The following is a 21025-nucleotide window of genomic DNA, read 5'->3' on the forward strand; positions in this document are numbered from 1 at the left end:
GTGCACGATGCTGGTACGACAATGTACGATATCGTTTGTTGTATGATTATTTAAATGTATCATACGATATGGTACGACGTTGCTCGATGTAGAACGATAGTTAATGTACGACATTAGGGTACGATAATGTACGATATTGGTCCGATTGTGTCATGACAATGAACTTTTTTGATTTAGTACGATAGTGTCCGATAGTGGTACGATGGTATGGTTTCAGTACAGTTTCGTGAAATTTGTGAGACATGTGAGGGTACGATAGAGTACGATAGTGATCGATGATAGTACGATTGCAAAGATTAAACACATTAAAATGTAGTAATTACAAAAAGAGCAATCAAAAAAATTATACAATTCAAAAAAATGAAGACCGTTCAACATAAGTTTTGGTAGAATAAATCTTCACACCACCTTTGCCTAAAAAATTTCATATTATTGTCAGTTACATTATCAAATGGTAGTTGTAGAAGCTTATGTTCAATATGCTCAATTACGTAACATCCGCAATCGCCACTGCATTAGAAAATAAACAATAATTTAATAAAGTTTTGTAATTAAGAAATAATAATTAATATGTGATATATAATAAAGTTCACCTGGATTTTGTTTGCGGTACGAATTCACGTGGACTGAGTTTCCAATCGAAGGGTCTGACCTGGCTCTCTGATGCTGTCAACTGAGGCGCGAGTATAACGTCATGGTTCTCAAATAAACCGGAATGTTGCAAGACCGACGGGAAAATGGTACACCAGTCAACCATCAAACTGATCAAATCGTTTTCGGAAATTGATCCAATACTGGAGTCAAAGATGTTGAACATCCACCCATTCATGTTTGCCTCTACAGCTACCCAATGCAATTGGTCTTTCAAGAAGAGGGCAAAATAAATGAACTCCTTGTTCTGCCAACTCGGTAAGAATTGGACTGCATCACCCCTAACCAAGTCCAATATACTGTCATCCCAACTAAAGCTAGAGTAGTCAGAACCTGGAAAAGCGTCCCACCGAGCCTTCAATGATTCGGGAAAAACTGTAGGCATAACAACACAGTTCTGAGGGTACACGTCAGGATAAAATTGTAGACGCCTCCTCATGAGATGGAATGCTGCATCTAAATGCTACATTAAAGGAAAATTAAGTCAGTAACCACATTATCGTACCAAAATAAATAAACAAAAAATTATCAGACATGAATATAGTAACTATCGTACCCCAATCGTACATGAATATAGTAACTAAATAACAACAATAAAACCTTCTATCGTACCCCTATCGTGCTAATGTCGTACCATCATCGTACCTTTATGGCAAAAACTACAGTATTATACACCATCGTACCCACTAGCGTCCCACTGTCGTACCATCATCGTACCATTGACAAAGTAAGTTAACAATTTGAAACTAACTATTATCGTACTACCATCGTACCTATATCGTCCCACTACAAATTCTAAAATTACGATGTTAATAGTAACTACTTAACAAATTATATCGTACCCCTATCGTGCTAATGTTGTACCATCATCGTACCCATTATGGAAATAACTACAGTATTGCACACTATCATACCCACTATCGTAATACCGTCATACCACCATCGTACCATTGACAATATAAACAGTTTATAATTTGGCACTTTTAATTATCGTACTACTATCGTACACCAATCGTACCTATATCGTACCACTACATATAGAAACATTTAAATAAATTTTCAACATTCTATAATTATGAAGTTATAGAAAACTTACAGAGTCAGAAAGCCATGTCCTCGGAGTATGCAGTTTCAGGAACCAAGCAGCATCGTGTGTCCCTGAGAAGCATTCCCTCAGATATTTATTCCCAATGGTGCCAAGCAACCACTTGTGAAAGGTCATAAGTAATTTGCCATCAACAACCCTCAATGGATCCACATTCACTGTTGTCTTTGATTTCTTATTCCTTTTCTTCATTGCAGTGTACTCATCGAACCACCTAGGCCTCTTTCTTTCTCTCCTCTTCTCCGGTGCTGGTGGAGCTATGTCTAAGAATTGTACTTCAGAATCTTCAGTATCTCCGATTACAGTAACTTGCATATCCTCTGGTGTGAGAAAAATGTGATCATCTACATCATCAGGTCTGTAATCGTTAGGGAGAATGTCTTCATCTACAGGAGATTGAGGGCCTTCTTCAGTGGACTGAGGGTGTGGATCTGGAGCTGGCCTACTAAGATCTTCCATCATTGTCATCAACTTCTGCAATTGTCCCAAGATCTCGGACTGACCTTTAATAAGGGCACTTTGTTGCCCTTCAACCTTTTCCAACCTGGCCAAAATCATAGAGTAACTTGGTTGCTCAGCTTGGGAGGAGGTGCTGGCATGAGGTGCTGATGGGGGAACCTCAGGTGCCTCAGGTGCTGGAGGTGGTGGAACCTCCTTAAAAATTTTTGCTGCTTCCGCTTGCTCAACTAACTTTTCAGCAAGCTTTTTAGCCTGGCTCTGTAAGGCTTCCTGTGTAGGTTGTCCATCGGCACCCACCTCTAGTTCCTCTAACCCCATGTCCACATACAATGGGGCTTCATTGTCTGTAAGGGTCCTCATATACTGTTCTTCAGCAGGTCGGGCACACAGGTAGGGGTATACTGTCAACTGCCACAAAAAACAATGAATATTTAGATTGGAAAGTAAAACAATATAAAAAATAAGTAATTGTCATCGGTGATAAGTAACCTATCGTACCCCAATCGTACCTCAAGCGTACCCATATCATGCAATTATCGTACCCATATCGTACCCATAACATAACAATATCGTACCCATATTGAACCAATATCCTACTACTATCGTGCCCAAATCGTACCCCTAACGTAAGGGAGAATTACTTGCTATCTATCGTACCATCATCGTACAACATCGTACCAATATCGTTCCTCTACAACTACATTAAAAAAGAATACATATCGTACCCCCATCGGACCATCATCGTACCAAATCGTACCCTTAGCCAGTTTTCAAACAATTGACAAAAAACCACACAATCGTACTCAAATCGTACCCTATCGTATTCCTATCGTGCAGTACCCATAGAATTGCATATCTCGAAAAAAATATAGAATATTCAAAATATTTAAAAAGTAAAGTAAAAGCTCACCTTTTTGGCAAACAATTTAATAAGTTGCTCTTTGTGTATCTCTACTTTCTCCTTGCTCTGCCAGCTGATCATTCTTGGAATGCCTTGGCCCAATCTCACAGCATAATCCTGACCCAACTCAATGATGGACTCAAAAGCTCAATACTGCAATGCTGCAGCATACCCATAAATAGAGTACTTGGCCTCCTTCTGAGTCTTTCCTTTCTCAATCTTCTTCTGTAAATGCTTCTTCATTTCTACAAAGTCTTTTTGACAAGTTTGTAACAACTTCTGGTATGATATCTTCCCCCACGGGTACTGGAAAAAGAAGTCAACGTCATCTACCATCTTCAGCATGTCAGTCCAAACCATCAACTTCTCCCCACGACCTTTCAAAACACCCTCTACTAATAAACACAAACCCATCTTGTACACATCATCAACTATTTAACAACTCTCAAGAGTTTTGCGCAGTTGCCCTATGCTCACTGGGGAATGACCATTGAAGTACTCAAAAATCAACCGATCCGAAGTGGTCTTCGCTTTAATCTCAGCTTCAGACGGTCCAGCCTCGAAATTTAAACCAGTAACTAAAGCGAACTCTAATTGGCTAAATCTACATCGTTTTTTCCCAATATAAAACTGGACTTCGTCAGTCTTCTCCCCTCTGAATTTGTGCAACAACAACTGATGGACTAAGGCACCAGAAAAATTTAATAGTTCCGTCATGAAGAATTGTTTGAAAGGGGATTCCTTCACCCTATCCAATAAACCACACTCAGTAAATTTTGCTTTAATCTTTGGAAAGTACCAACTGCCGCGCCAAGTGATACGTCCAATAAAATATTCTTCTACTGGAACTATCAGTTGTGGAGGTCTTAAATTCTGCATAAAACAAATAAATACCCAATTAAATAGAATAACAAAAAAAACATCAAATTTTATATTCTGCAATCTACTATCGAGCAACTATCAGACACTATCGCACCATATCGGACACCACTGAAAAAATAAAAACAGGAACAACTATAACATTATCGTGCACCATCGTACCTCACATCGTACACCATCGGAAATTAAAAAAAAAATACATCGGGCATGAATCGTACCCAATATCGTACCCTATCGTACATTCATCTTAAATCACAATTTATCAAAAAATACATAAACTATCGTACCAATGTCGACCTACTTTCGTACCCTATCGTATCTCTACAACAACCCAAACAATTTGTTCCCAATATCGGGCACACATCGTACCCAATATCGTACCCTATCGTACCTTCATCTTAACCTCAAGTTATCAGAAAACACAAAATTATCGTACCAACGTCGAACCACTATCGTACCCCTATCGTACAGTCATCTTCAACCTGAAGTTATGAGAAAACACAAACACTATCGTGCCCCTATCGACCCACTATCGTACCCTATCGTACCTCTCAAAAAACCCAAAAAAAAAAATTCAAAATTTTATGGTTTCTCATATTTCACACAGTCAGATTTCACATAGTCAAATTCAAACAATACATACTATAACATTTTGCAATGGAAAAGAAATTGAAAAAAACACATACCCTAGACATTTTTGCGTTCGGGGTCTGGGTTTTTCTTCGTCTCCGGTGGTGGTTGGGGTTTGGGTGAGTGTCGGGGTTTAGGTTAGTGTTTGGGTGAGGCTTGGTCTCCGGTGGTATGGGTTTTCCTTCGTCGGGTGGTGGGGGTTTTTCTGACCGTCGGGTGAGGGAGAGAGATGCGTCGGGTGAGGGTGGGTTAAGGAGACAGATGCGTCAGGTAAGGATGAGAATGGGTTGCTCGATGGTTTTGTGGGAGTGAGGAGTTTTGGCAGAGAGAGGGAAAGGGAAATGACAGGGGAAATGTAACGGTTTAGATTATTTATGTTTTTTATCACTTAAAACAACTAATATCAGGCAAGTATCGGGTACCATCGTGTACTATCGTACTATTAGGTCCGCAGTAGCTAGAAAACAAACATCGGGCATATATCAGACTATTATCGATCCATTATCGTACTTAAAGGGCGTATAGATTCAAAATAACAATCGGGCAACCATCGGGTAGCCATCGGACCTTTATGACCATCGGGTAACCAAAACTATCGGGCAACTATCGGGTTGCCATCGGACCTTCATCCCTAACCTTGAAACTCAACAACTATCGTGCCCGAATCAGGCCTCTATCGGACACTATCGCGCAGTTCGAAAAAAACTCAAGGAACCAAAAAATAAACGCAGATTTTCATCGAACACGATTTTCACCCAAAAAACAGCAAAAAATACCAACAAACTACAGATCCAACATCTAAACAACATTCTAAATCATAAAAACAACCAACAACAACAAGAATAAAAGAAAATCACTTACCCATGTCTTACCCATGTGTATCTTTCTTGCAAGATTTTAGAGAGGAAAGGTATGAGATTTTGTTATGAGAGGGGTATTTTTGGTATTAAATGAAAGATGAGCATTTTTATCATATGGTGGTTAACTTTGGTTCAAATTTTAATTATTAAGCTAATGTAAGCATGAATTATCAAATTTTCCTTTGCTTCTTACCGTGTGTTCAATGCCCCAAAAAAATTAAAAGAATACTCTTATCCAAACATGTAATATATGATAAACTAAATTGAAGAAAAACGATTGCCAAATTAAAGTCGCCCAAACCAACCCGAAAAAACTGAAAAAAAAAATACAACCCAAAAGCCCCGAATTAAATTTAACCCACCTAATCTATGGCCCGCCCAATTAAACTTTCATTTTTTAAAAATATATAATCCAATTTAAAAATTTTATACTCAGCCCTACTTGGTGAGTCGCGATCTCAATGCAGGGTTACGATTGAAATTGTAAAATTTACTTATTTGTCTCCTAAAAGGAATTTTAAGCTCACGAGGAGAAAGTTTACACACATCACATAACAATAGAAAAGACCCGATCAAATCTATCAGTAAAATAATTATATGAGTGAATTCTGGAAAGCCTTATAGATCAGCTAGTACAAGTAATATTAGTTTGAAATAGTTAATGATCAAAAGGAAGAGTCATAAATTATATATCTAACGAAATTGCTGCACAAGACTCAATAGCCAAGATAGCTTGGATCCCCGATATACTCTGCAACCTGTTCTAGATGGACATTATGCAAAGCATGAGTATCTGCATCTCGAACAACACCGGTTTCTCGGTCCAAATCCCGCTCCACAAGACTGCCATAGACTCCTTTATGTTTCCCAAACAATACAAGAACTGGTCCCCCTCGTCGGGGAAGTGCAGTCTCAAGAAGATCTTGTGAGACACCCCGAATAAGCTCATTGCTCTCATCCATGGATATGTCACAGATCCTTGGACTTACCACATCAACCACCTTTCCCTTCTTCAAATACAGTCTCCCTCCTTTCAAGTCTCTGCTAATGATCCTAACTCGGATATGGCTACAAAGCCAAGATATTTGCCCCATGCTACTTGAATTCCTACTTTGATTATTGAGGCTTTTACTGTCTCTTCTTCCCTCCTCCCTCACTGGCTTACTTGCCTTAATTTCTGATCTGTCTTGACTCCTTGACTCCTCTACTCTCTTTAAGCCTCTTTCTTTAATCTTCAATTCCTTCAATCTCTTCAAGCATCTTTCCTCTTCCTTAGAACCCAGCTCCGCAACATCCCCAACTTGCAGTGTCACCAACTCTTCACTCCTCGAAAGCCTCACAACTAGTCTATCATGACCCAGTTTTTCAACAATCCTTCCTTTCAGACCTGCATTCCTGCCCCCAACTATCCGCACGTCCTTCTCTACAGAAGTTGCACCTTCCCTCTCTCTATCCCTATCCCCTCTGCCCTTTTCTTTCTTTTTCTCCTTATCATTCTCTTTTCCTTTGTTGTTTGATTTTTGTGTAGGATTCACATCACGCGTGGGAACATCATCATTCACAAACCCTAAACCACGCTTGTCTGTCCTCTTGTGGTACTCTACTACCTTGACATCCTCCTTAGCATTCTTCCCAATGCCTCTCCCTTCATACCATCCATACCCAGCAAGCAAAGCAGCACCAAAGCCCTCCACGGGCATATCTGCAAACTCCTCCATGCCCTGATCCTCAGGCAACCTCTGCAGGTCATACTTTAATTTCTGAAGCAAACCATCTTCTGCTGAAGGAGCAATTCTTGATGGTTCCATTTCTGGAGATTTAGAATCTGAACCATTGACTTGATCCTGGCTGTCAGTCTCAGCACCCTTAGTAGACTTCCTCAGGTTGAGGCCATATGACATCTTTGAATCATTGGCCTCTGCAACAGCTGACAATGATTCAACCTCAAAATTAAGACCACCAGAGCCATCAGATTGCACAATTGGAAGTTCAAAAATTTTCATCTTTTTGCGGGGCTCCCACTCATTTTGTATAGGAGGGATAACCAAATCCTTTCGCCTGTCATTGTCGGTTATGATTTCAGATGCGTTAAATTCAGTGACAAATTTTTTAGAATCCTCAGCATTGCTGCTGTTCTTGCTATCATCCCCAAAGTTATTCGATGGCTTTATGGAGTTTGACTTTGAATTTGTCTTTGAAGGTAAGGAGAATGAGAGTTTCATCTGTACAATACATGCAGAAATATTAATTGATCTTACCAAGGAAATAGAGTAACTAAGAATTCAGGGTTTACTGATGAAAGTATTGGGGGTTTTTAGAGATTCTTTTCTATAGAACAAGGTAATATAGTTTGATTTGAAGATAAATTGAAATTTTGGTACTGCAATTCTATAGAAAAAAAAACGTAAATAATTGATCCGTTACGAAGAAGAAGAAGAAAAAAAACCTAAACGGACCTGTAACGATGGCGGCGACGCGAGGTCGGCGGCGGAGGAAAGTGGTCGGAAGAGTAGGAAAGGTTAACAAGGCCGGTCCACAATCAGGGCTCTCTATAATTTTGTCAGGGGCTCTCTATAAATTTATGAATATATACTAATATAATTTCATCAGAATCGCTGGAAAAAAAAAATCATCAGGATCAGGCAATATAATTAAGGGCTATAATAGTAATTTTATGCTGAATAGTAAATAATTATAGGTAATATAATAAGGGGATTATATCTGCACCTAAAATCTTGTAGATAAAGAAAATTATTGTTTTTAAATATTTTTTATTTTTTATCACTAACTTTAATATAATATTTTTATATTTAATAAAATATTTTTATATTTAACGATAGATTATAAATATAATTTAAACTTAAAAAATAAATAATTAAATAAATTAAAATAAGATATTTTAACATGATAATTATTTAAAAATAATAAAATCATATATTTTTTAACTTAAATAAAATTTAATTAAACTTAAACTTAATATTATATTAAATATATAATGTATAATATTTTGTTGTCACTACCAAATTTAAAAACTAGAACAAACATAAACTTAAACAAAAATTAATTAATTAATTAAAATATGATATTTTTAAGATATTTTATGATAATTTAAATAATTAAATCATATTTATTTAAAAATAATAAAAGCATGCATGTCATTTTTTTATCTTATAAATTTGTGTGATAATTTACTTTTTATCAAGTAATTAAAGTTCTTTTTCTTCATCAAATTCAGCAAAGAACATTGCGAGATACATTACAAACTAAAAATAGTTGATGCATATATACTACTGTAGCGTCCCAAATTTATTAATAAAGCTTAGGGCATTGATTAGCGTGCCTAGAGGGCAATAAATGGTTTATCATGTTAATGTGTGAATTTGATGAGTATGTGATTAGAAATGCATGTGTTAGGTGAATTAAATATGCATGTGGGCCCCGTTTGATTATTAGGGGCATATTTGTAATTTAGCTCGCTGAGAGCATGGATGTGATTATTGTGATATATATGTGTTGCGCGATCCGAGACAGTCCTTGGAAGCGGTTTAGCTAGAAAGTCACAACGGGGTCGAATTCCCAACTTGGGGCGAGTCGAGGGGTATTTCGGGCATTAGACGTTTGATGGGGTGATCGGGTTGTGGAAATAAATATTTGGAGATATATTTGAAGTTAGAATGTTTAGGATGGAATATTGAGGAAATTTTACCATTTTGCCCTCGGGGACGTTTTTGGTACCCCGAGCCTTGGAGGTAACTTAAATGACTTAGGATAAGTAAAACAAAATCAAGGAAGCATTCAGAAACTAAGGAACCGACCCAAACCTCTTCTCTCTCTCTCTCTCTTTCTCTAAGCCATATTAAGGGGAAACTTTGAGGAGATTTAGCTAGGAAATTCAGAACTCAAGCTGGAGTGTTGGAGGATTGAAGCTTGGAAATCAGGGGATTAACTTAGAGCTTAATTAGGTTCAAAGGTAAGATCTAAAATATGATGATCAACTAAATTTTTGCTGAGTTTTGGTTAGGAATATAGGTTCATGCATGTGAACTAAGTTGTGAATTTCTCTTGGATGTTTGGGTGTGCATTGGGATTAGTTTTGTTAAGTTTTGTTGCTGAGACTATAGTAGAGCTTCTATGATGATTAACTTGAATTGTTGGGTTGATTTTGGGGTAAATTGGCTTGGTTTTAGTTGTGAAAATGGAGGATTTTTCTGGGTTCGAAGGGTCGGGCTGCGACATTGTTCTTGCTGAGTCGCGACCCTCTAGAACACTTGGCAGGCCACGAAGAAGGGCGGGCCGCGACACACCCTAGCTTGGGTCGCGGCGTGCATGCCCTGTTTTTGGGGTTGGGGTTTCTGGTTGAGGCGGGCCGCGGCATGGGTTCTTGGGGCCGCGACACTTAGTGGGTTTTTGGACCCTAAGGAGGTTTTAGGCTCGGGAATCCAAAAGTTAAGGCTCGAGATGGATTTCATCACCCGGATTGATAGAATTCCAGGTCCCGAAGACTATAATTATGACACAAAGTTATTTAATGGATTAGAACTTGATGGATGGATGTTGTTGATATGTTGTGACTAGGTTTTCAGCGAGGCTCGGACTAGGGGACTGTGCTCGGGACATCGATGCTTGGAAAGCTCGGGACACAGGTAAGAAAACTGTTGTACCCGTAGAGCAGGGCGAGAACCTATAGTTTGTGTTGTAGGGCACGACCCTATATGATTGTGTGGCAGGGCATAGCCCCATTAATTATTTTTATACATGTTTAAGTATTTGTTTAATTATGCTATGTGTGCATATATGTGAATGAACGACAAGAGCTGAGAACGGCGAAGGCCGAGAACGGCAAGGTCGAGTACAACACGTGGCCGAGAGCAGCGTTGAGCACGCGGAGTGCGAGATGCCAGGGTGAGACCCTATAGGATACCTAGGATATCCTCACGGTATAGACCGCGAACCCAGGGCTTGGTAAAGTGCCTGGGACGGCATGGCCGTTATGTGTTTAGCCTGTTGACGGTTTTGTTATGGGTTGAATGATGTTATGCATATGTTATTTGTTTGTGTGGAGTTTTCTCGCTGGGCTTCGGCTCACGGGTGCTCTATGGTGCAGGTAAGGGAAAGGGGAAAGTCGACTAACCATGAGTATGGAGAGCGTGAAGCGACACGTACATGTTTGGCCTGCCTAGCTGCCACGACCAGGGGTATTTTTGGGAGACTGTATTAAACCTAATTTTGTCGTTTAGTCGACTTTAATTATATTCAGAGTTGTAAATATTTATAAACAGTATTTTGGGATCCCAAATGTTAAACGCTTTATAATTTTCAATGAATGGATATATTTTCAAATTATGTGACTTTTGTTATGGTTTAGCTACACTTTTGTCTTAAAACCTCGATTAGCGAGTTAATTGCACATTTTAAATTCACTTAGTAACGGCTCTAAGGAAGTAGGGCGTTACAACTATTGTCTACACTATAACTTTTTATATTATTATTTTATTTCTATTATTAATTTCTTTTTAAATATTATTATATTTTATATATATGTCTTGTAGCCATGTTAATATATATTTATATCAACGTTGTATTTAGATGTCATATATGTAGAGATTATTTATATAAATATTTATATATATATTGAAAAAAAATAATGAAATAATTTTTATTAAAATTATAGATAATGTTTACAACTTTAAAACTAAACACACGTACATTGCATGTTGCTTCTACCTAGTATATATAAACACCCCATTCATTAAAAAAAAAATTAATTTTTAAAATTATATTAAACATATTTTCTTATTACTTTTTTTTGACATTCTTTAATTATTTTTTTTTGTTAATTTTAATAATTTTATTTTTATTTTGTTTTCATAATTTTTAAAAAAAATAATATATAATTTTTTTGTTAAAAACTCTTACATTAACAAGTTTTTATATTTTTTTTTGTTTTACTTTTTTTATTTAAATATTTAAAATATAGATTTTTATGTATTTTCTAGAATATGACAAAGAAAAAATGAGCAAAAATTGAAAATATATATATATATTATACATTAATTTTTAATAAAAATTGAGTATTTAAATTAAATTTTGGGTACAAATATAATGCCCTAATAATTATTAAGACACTATATTTTTATTTAACTACTCACTTTTTTTTTTTTTTACTTTTCCTATTCTAAAACATGCATATAAACCAATGACCAGATATAAGTTATTTATAGACCTGGTTACAAGAATATCTTCCCACAAATTTAGGGAAGTTACAACATATATTCAAATCTAAACTCAAATGAATATTTGAATAATAATAATAATAATAATAATAATAATACAACTTAAATGCATTATTTAAATAAAGATCCCATAAAAATAGGGATTCAATACACGATTTAACCTAATCTCAAAGAAATAGGGATTTCCTAACAGCTTTTCTATGTGTATTTAACGCGTCTTCGAGCTTGAACATTGCTTCAACACGCTTTCGAGATCACTTAATTTCGAGCTCACCATTCTAGTTATCGCCACCTCTTTACTCGACTAGTTTTGTGAACTCATCCTTTTGGGTGAGACTTTTGCCTTCGAGCCTACAACTCATGCTCGAGCGTTGATGACATGGCACTGGAACTTGACATTTATTTGTGCAAGTATAATGCCAATACTTGTTAACTTCGAGCTTAAAACTTACGAGCCTACATTTTGAGGTTATTTATTTATTCTCGAAATTTGGGTGTAACATTTTTCCCCCTAAAAAATGCTGGCTCGAATCCTATGAGAAGAAAAATTTTGAACTTCATTTTCAAGAAATGTGCTCACCTACCACACTCGAGTGTGACACGTGTCATTATGGGATTGCATATAGAGAGTACTCAAGTACTCTCTTTCTGCACACGTCTTTTCCCATTCTATTATTTTGTCGCCAATCTTCGAGATTAAATGCAGTCCATTAGATCTCATTTAATTCCCTTTTGACGGTTCAGATTTATTCGAACCTCACCCCATTTTAAACCTATATAAACACTCTCTTCTTCCTCAATCACCACTTTCATTTCATTTCTCTTAAAATTTCCCATGTTCTCTGAGAAGAAAAGAAAAGAAATCTCAAGAATTCCTCAATTCCCCACTCACTCCCCTTTTGAAGACGAGTTTCCGAGGATCTCTCTGCACATATACTACCAATCGACTCTTCGATTTTTCATCAACTCCCAACGTGTAAGTTTTCTGATCTTCTTGTTGTAGTTTTATAGGAAAAGCTTGACTGGTTCTTTATTTAGTTCTTGAAATGTTATAGAAAAAATGGGTGTTTTGATCCAATATGCTAATATAAAAAATGGTAAAAATGAGTTTTTTAGGCAAATTTGTAGGGTATATGGTATCTTTTCTGGGATTTGAAAGGGTTACGTAAATGTATCGTATAGATCAAGGAATAGATTTAAGAAATAGGGTTTAGGTGCTCATGTTTCAACTACACTCCCTATTTGGGTAACTGCCAACTTTTCCTTGAAAATTGAGACAACCTTTATTAGAATTAACTTCCCACTTCGGGCTTGGGGACATTTTCGATACCCCAAACTTGTACTAGCTCGGTTAGGTCATTTGAGTTGTCTCACTTATTTCGAGCCTTCAGTCTCGAATTCTCAAGTTTTTCTAATTTTTATTCACCTTATTTAATCCCTTTGTCTCGAGCTTTCGAGCTCAAGTCTTCAAATATTTTCATATCTCCTTCATTTCCAAGTAATGGGTCCTTACCTTTCTCTTTCTTGTTAGATGTCGTAGTCTTCCGAGGATCGGTGGGGGCCCGAGCTTGCAATCCCTTACCACCCACCTTCTCCTTGAGTTGAATCCTCATTCACTCAAAATCAATGGTTGATCTAGGAGCACGAGGAGCGTCTTAGCGTAAAGACATCAGAGCACACTTTCGACTTCAAATCATCGAGGTCAAAGAAAGAAAGTGAAGGAGACTACAATTTGTTGTATATCCCGATCATGATCCTAAGATCCATCCCATTCCCTTAGATCCGCAATATAAAGTTACAGTAGCTTATCCACAGGTTCGCTCTCCTTTGAGTTCATGGAAAACTCATCATGCCAGATCCCCTCATCTACCCCTCCTCTCTCTTCTATCTTCACTCTTCAGTGTGAGTTTTTCGAGGCTAAACTGTACAAGAGTACCATCTGCACCACAGAGTAGATATTGGACATTATGTCTTGTCACAGTCTTAATTTGTCGGGGGAGCTCATCTGTCGAGCTCCTAAGGCTAATGAGAGAAGTTGTTATCCTTCGGGTGAAGATGACCCAAAGAGAAAGGTTAAGTTCATGGCCTGGAGTCGCGAACACATGCGAGTTGGGACTCTCCTACCTCTTAATGATTACTATAGAAAATTCACTGACTACGTCAGTATAGCCCTCTTCCAGCTTCAAACCAACTCATACAGAGTTTTAGAAGCACTTAAGTCATTATATCATGAGATGAAACGAGAAGGTCCATCTTCCTAAGAGATATTGTACCTTTTTGCATGAAAAGCAATCCCACCAGAGCGAAGGGTGGAGATGGTTTCTGTAACACCCTACTTCTTTAGAGTCGTTACTAAGTGAGTTAAAAATGTGCCATTAGCTCGCTAATTGAGATTTTAGGTTAAAAGTGTAGCTAAACTGTGATAACAGTTGTTTAAAAACATTTAATATAAAAATGTGATCATTCATTGAAAACATAAAGAGTTATACATTTGGGATCCCAAAATACTGTTTAGAAAATACTTTACATCTCAAAATACATTTAAGATCGACTTAGGCGAAAAATCTATACCAATATATTACATCTTCCCAAAATAACCCTGGCCGTGGCAGCCAGGTAGGCCGAACATGTATCCGTCGCTCCACGCTCTCTATACTCATGGTTGGTCGACCTCTCCCTTGCCCTTACCTGCACCATAGAGCACCCGTGAGCCAAAACCCAGCAAGAAAACTCAACACAAAACAATTAACATATGCATATTTATCAACAACATGTAATAAAGCAGCCAACAAGCTAAACGCATAGCGGCCATACCATCCCAGGCCCTGGGTTCGCGGTCTTCACTGAGAGGATGTCTCCAGCATCCTAGGAGGGTCTCACCCTAATGGCCTGCTCTCCGCGTGCTCAACTCCGTTCCCGGCCCCTTGCCGTACTCGGCTTCCTACCGTTCTCGGCCTTCGCCGTTCACTCACAAATATGCATTATATAGCATAATATCACACATATATTTAAACATATACTAAACATAAACAATAGGACTACGCCCTGCAATTCAATCAATAAGGTCACACCCCACTCAATGGGTACAACATTTTTCTTACCTATGTCCCAAGCTATCTGAGCACCGCAATCCTGAGCATAGTCCTCTAACCCAAGCCTCGCTGAAAACCTTGTCACAACATATTCATAATAGCCATCCATCAAGTTCTAATCCAATAAATAACTTCGGAATATAATTCTAGCCTCCGAGACCTTGGATTCTAGCCTCAACATTTGGGTTCCCGAGCTAAAAACCTTCAAACAACCAATATCTTGTATTTAAGCCGCAGCCCAGCCCTTTAAGGGCCACAACGCGCTCAAGTCAAAGGCAAAACAAAGAAAGTTTAAAAAAAACATGCTTTAATCCCTTACGTCTGAGTTAACTTTGGCTTGAGCTGAATTCCAATTGCCACAAACTTCAATTCTCCCCAAGCTCAGCAAACCTCTAGCTTCAAATTCCCAGGCTTGATTTCTCCAACAAATTTAAACACCAAAGAAAGGGAGAGAGAGAACCGACTTTGAGAGAGAGAGAGAGAGAGAGAGAGAGGGACTTAATGTTATCTCCCATTCTATTTTCCTTCTAACATCTCAGCAGCTTATGAGCCTAAGCTTATCCCCTAGGCAAAAGTCCAAATTACCCTTAAATCCATCTAAACCCTCAAGTGCTACCAAGGGAAATTTCCTCAATTACCAAATCCCGCTAATTCCTCAAGTGTTCCCATAAATCCCTGTTTAATCCTGACATGTCCAAATAATTACTAAATTACTACCCGTTACTCGATAAATCCCGAACACATATTACATTCCCAAATACCCCTAGGCTCCTCCCGAGCCGGGTATTCGACCCAGTTGTGACTTTCTAGCTAAACTGCTCCCTAGGACTGTCTCGGATCGTGCATCACAAATGTATCACCACTCACTCGTGGTATCACCCACAATATACACAAATATTGCATTTATGCCCTCAACGGGCTAAAATTACAAATATGCCCCTAATATCCAAATGGGGCCCACATGCATATTTCATTCACCTAAACATGCATTTCTAATCACATAATTATCAAATTCATATATTAACATAATTAAATCAATTATTGCCCTCCCGACACGTTGATCAAGGCCCTAAGCCTTATTAAAAAATTTACTTGAGAGGATGACTATTTGTGGACATCCCCAATCATCCGCCAAACTTCAAAATGCAATTCTTTTGGATGAATGTCCTCGAATCATCCAAATTCCTCTCATTCCAACGCCTTCGTAAGTCATCTGTCTTTTGAAACAATTTTTCTATCGGTCTTTTTCAAACTCAAATGTTCATACCTTTCTGTTCTTTTTAGCCAACTATGATCACCCAAAGCCGACCCAAGATATGGTGGACCATAAAGAGAGAATGTTGAAGCTCTCTTATAGGCGGCAATCTCTCCTCTATCTCTTGCACGTGGATAAGTTGCACTTCTGCAAGCTTCTTGATGAAAGTGAGTCAGCAAACGACTTTCCAACTCGCAAGTATGCTCGATGGGAAAATGTCCCCCTTCCCCATTCTTTAGGTCCTTCAAAGAAAAATAAAGGGAAAGACTCGAGCATAAAGCTAGTGGAGCCTTTAGGGTCAGGTAGCGAGGCTCAAGATGAAGCGTCTCTAGGCTCATCAGGAGGTAAAGTAATGTTGGATATGTCCATGTGATCTTCAACCCTTTTGAAATATGAGCCCAGTGTCTCTGTTCTCTTTAACAATCTCCATAACATCTTTTCTACTTGGTCAGGAGTAGATTTTAAAGTTCATAGAGACAACAGCTGGCTAGGTAGATTTCAAACAATGCATAGTTTAAAGGAGGTTTGGGAAGGGATAGCGGTTCAATACGGAACCAATGACTATAGGAATTTTTCTAGATTATCCCCCACCTATCGAGAAGGTACCCTCTTAGAATCCTCAGAAGATAGGGGGATTTCCTAGTCCCCAAGCTCAAGCTCGACGAAATCTTCTAGTTAGGTTTCCCCACTAACTGTTTCCAATCTTGCTATGATAACCAGTTGCTGATTTTCCACTTGTTTTTCAGGTGATATGGACTCAGAACTCGACAAAATTCCTGGGATGTCGCCTAAGGTTTGAGATGGCAAACGAGGTCGCGAGTCCTCGAAGAAGGATGCACATCCTTCTAAGGTCATCGAGGACCCACATTTGGTGACCTCGAAGGCTATCCCCGGTGAGCCAAGAAACAAAACTCCTCCCTCAAAGAGAAAAACTCCACCTCCTTCTCCTCCCCTCAGCAAAGTCCTTGCTGAGGATAAAGGTAAATAGGTTGTTGACCTTGAAGCTTCGAGGCCAATGGGCGCTCCCACTTCAACCATTGTCCGCAAATTTTTCGCCACTCCGAATATGCCATAATATTCTTTGTCAAATGAGGCTGGAGCCTTAGGAGTCGACTTGTGCTTTGACTTGCTGTCTCGGACTGGCCAATCATGCAGCAACCTCGATGCTAACATGTGGGGGTTTCTTAAGGGAGACAACACCACTGCTAGTTTCGACCAGACCATGGAGCTCGGGGTTTCAGTAAGTCTCTCCATCCCTTTAACTCTTTATTATTATTATTATTATTACTTATAGTTATTTTCTAGGTGTCATTGTTTTCCTTTTAGACTCTTTTCGGGTTCATGCGCCAATGCTCCCTTTCATCTTTGAAGATCGTGACTAGTGAGAAACTGGCTAAGGATGCTCACCAGGCCTAAATCCAAGAGGAAGATGACCTGAAAGAGGCAAAGGCTAAAAACGTCCTGAAAGAGACCCAGGACAAGCTCGCCTCCTCTGAGGCTGAGGTGAAGCGTCTGAAGGCGAAGCTTGACACGAAGACTGTAGACTTCAACGCTGCCAAAGCTGAGCTCAATAAAAGAGCTCCGGAGATTGAGCACCTCAAAGAGGAGAAAAACATGACCTATGAGATCCTCGAGGATGAGAAGAAGCGCATGCTCGAAGAGTTTGTAGCCAAAAAGGAGTGGGCCACCGATAGATCCATGTATCGAATGTGATCACTGAACCCAGATATTGACACCTCGTTCCTGCTAGACAAAGAGGAGGAGTTCATGACAAAATGGAAGGCTCAGTTGGTGGAAGAGGAGGCGACTGCGGGCACTACCGTCGAGGCTAGCGGAGAAGATGAGAGGGGCGAAGAATTCGAGTCCACTCCAGCTGCTCAGAAGTAGTGTTTTTTTCTAACAAGGGCTGCATCCCTTATTTTTTATTGTATATATTCTATTAAGGCCCTTGGGGCTAAGACAATTTACGTTATAGCTCAGGTTCGAGCTGCCCTATTATCTCTTGTGAATATTCATATATTTTTAACAATAGTTTTATGCTTAAATTTCTATCTCGAAATCTTTATGCACATTATCTACTTATATCTTTTGCCTTAATATTATGCATCATATTCCATGGTCGAAATATTTTGAGCATGTTACTAAGGACATGCTTTTATATTTGTTTATCTGCACAAAATACACTTTCGTGCTTAGGTTCGAACTTCTATATAATCATACACAGTTCATTCGATTGCACAATTTTGATCTCGTTATATTCAAGTTCAAACACTACTTATACCACACATTTTTGTGCTTAAAACACTTGTCGGTGTGTAGTCTTGTTAGTCTAGTCATTTCTCGCTAAGCGATAATAATTTTTCCTCATCCTCAAATATGGTCTCAAGGTTGCGAGGTTGAAAATATTTTGCCAAATATTCCAGCTCTGTCTTGATTTATGAATATTTTTGGTCAATCTAGAATTCCCACTTTATTCTTGTATCGATTTGTTTGTGCTGGTTACTCCAAACTAGTAGTTAAGTTAGGCTTGTGCCTAGTTATGCATGGTTAGTAGCGATCCATGCACTTTAATTATTATTGTTTTTGCTTCTATTTTTATTTTATAATTTTTTTATGCTATATTTTTTCGAGTCAATGGTATGATTTTATACCACTTATGCCCCCTTAAATTCCTACAATTGTGAAATCTTATGTTATTAAATTTTGAGAGCTTGCGAAAAATATAACAATAAAAATAAAATTTGAACAAGTAATTGTGCTTTATTAATAATAAAAGCGAAAAATATAAGCTTGGTTGCAAATAAATAAACATCATTCCTACATTATTAATAATAAGGTTGTAGATGTGACCGTTCCAAGCTCGTGGAACCAACTCTCCATTCAATCTTGCTAGTTTGAACACTCCAGGTCGAATGATAGATTCGATTTGGTAAGGTCCCTCCCAATTAGGCCTGAGCACGCCTGCAAATGGGTCTCGTGTGGCCAAAAATACACGCCTAAGCACCAAATCTCTCAATCCAAAGTGTCTGCTCAGACCCTTTTATTGAAGTATCTTGTAGCCCTTTGTTGGTATGTAGTGTTTTTAAGTTGGGCTTCATCTCTCTTTTCTTCAATTATATCTAGGGCTTCTTCGAGCTGAGATTGGTTATATGCTACTCGTTTGAAAGTGGGAACTTCGACCCCGATTGGCAACATCGCTTCGCAGCCGTAGGCTAGGGAGAAGGGTGTATGTCCAGTTGAGGTTCGAGTTGTCGTTCTGTAAGCCCATAGGACTTGTGGTAGTTCTTCTGGCCACTTCCCTTTAGCTTCTTCGAGCCTTTTCTTAATGGAGCTCTTTAGATTCTTGTTTATGGCTTTGACCTGGTCGTTTTCTTGTGGATGGGCTACTTAGGAGAAACTTTTAATTATCCCACTTTTCTCGCAGAACTGTGTGAACAGCTCGCTGTCAAACTGGGTCCCATTGTCCGAGACAATCTTCCTTAGTATCACATATCTGAAAACTATGTTCTTTACCACAAAATCCAAGACTTTTTCCAAAGTGATTGTGGCCAGAGGTTCCGCCTTGGTCCATTTGGTGAAGTAGTCCACAACCACTACAACATATTTGACTCCACCTTTTCCCGTTGGTAAAGATCCTATGAAGTCGATTCCCCATACTGCAAATGGCCATGGGGAGCTCATCTTGGTGAGCTCGGTTGGTGGAGCTCAAGGTATTGAGGCGAACCGTTGACATTTATCGCAACGCTTGATGTATTCGAATGGGTTTGTCCTTACAGTAGGCCAAAAATATCCTTGCCTAATTACTTTCTTCGAGAGATTGTGCCCCTAGTGTGATCTCCACAAAACCCTTCGTGAGTTTCTTCTAGGATCTTTTTAGCCTTGGGTGGAGTTACACATCTTAGTAATGGAATGGAATACCCTCTTTTTTACAATCTCCCTTCCAAGATAGTATATCTTGGTATTTTTTACATCAATTTTTTAGCCTCATTCCCGTAACGTCCCGAATTTTTTTATAAAGTGCCTTGATTACTGTGCCTGGAGGGTCTCATTGGAATGATATGTGTGACATAGATGACTTGTGCAGTAATGTGATTAGACATGTTTATGTGTATTAAGTGTGCATAATAGGGGCATGTTTGTAATTTTGGCTCGTTGATGGCATAAATGTAATTATGTTTGTATTGTGAGTGAGACCCCAGTGTTATGGGGATATATTTGAGATATGTGATCTGAGACGATCCTAGGGAGCGGATTAGCGGAATAGTCACAACGGGATCGAGTACTCGAATCGGGGGAGCCTAGGGGTATTTTGTGAACATAGTACGTGTTCGGGAATTATCGGGTAATGGGTAGTGATTTAATGTTTGTTTAAGAGTGTCAGGGATTAAATGGGGATTTATAGGAACACTCGAGGAATTAGCGGGAGGTGGCAAATGACAAGATTGCCCTTGGTGGCAATAAGGGATTAAGGATAGACGTAAGGGTACTTTAGACATTATGTCATTAATGATAGGCTTAAGTTGAACAAGGTAATAGAACTAAAGAAAAAAAAAACAAATAGAAAACTCTTAGCCTATCTCTCTCTCTCTCTCTCTCACGGCTCTCTCTCCCTCTCTTGGTCTTTGGAGAAGCTTTGAGAATTTTGAAGAAAATTGCTCAGAAGTTGAGGATTTGAGGCTGAGGATTTGGGGAAAGCAAGCTAGAAGTACTGAGGAACTATTCTAAGGTCGGAATTGTCACTGAGCTAAGATTCAGAACAAGTTTTCTTACTGAATTATGTTGTTTACTTTAAGTGTTTTAAGGTTTAAGCTTTGGTTTGATTGTTTGAATTTTAATGGGTTATGGGCTAAGAATTTGGGGTGGTTTTGCTAGCCATGCTGTGTTGTTATAAGTTTGGGATGTGAATCTGAGTTTGGGGCAAGTTTAGATAGGAATTTGGTGATGTTAGCTTGAGAAAATG

General features: G+C 38.5%; 2 protein-coding genes across 2 annotated transcripts; both read right to left on the minus strand.

The window, feature by feature from the left end:
- Nucleotides 1–589: 589 nt before the first annotated feature.
- On the minus strand, nt 590–2393 carry LOC133825632 (uncharacterized). The gene is made up of 2 exons (XM_062258546.1): nt 1748–2393; nt 590–1114 (listed from the first exon to the last, which is right to left on the minus strand). The coding sequence occupies exons 1-2, from the start codon at nt 2312–2314 to the stop codon at nt 590–592; spliced, it is 1092 nt and encodes a 363-aa protein (XP_062114530.1). The 5' UTR covers nt 2315–2393.
- Nucleotides 2394–6050: 3657 nt separating this feature from the next.
- Nucleotides 6051–8077, minus strand: LOC133823992 (protein MOS2). The gene is made up of 2 exons (XM_062256853.1): nt 7942–8077; nt 6051–7707 (listed from the first exon to the last, which is right to left on the minus strand). Exon 2 carries the CDS (start codon nt 7705–7707, stop codon nt 6202–6204), a length of 1506 nt encoding a protein of 501 aa, XP_062112837.1. The 5' UTR covers nt 7942–8077; the 3' UTR covers nt 6051–6201.
- Between the last annotated feature and the right edge of the window lie 12948 nt (nt 8078–21025).

The sequence above is a fragment of the Humulus lupulus genome, chromosome 3 (genome assembly GCF_963169125.1).
Source record: "Humulus lupulus chromosome 3, drHumLupu1.1, whole genome shotgun sequence".
Lineage (NCBI taxonomy): Eukaryota > Viridiplantae > Streptophyta > Magnoliopsida > Rosales > Cannabaceae > Humulus > Humulus lupulus.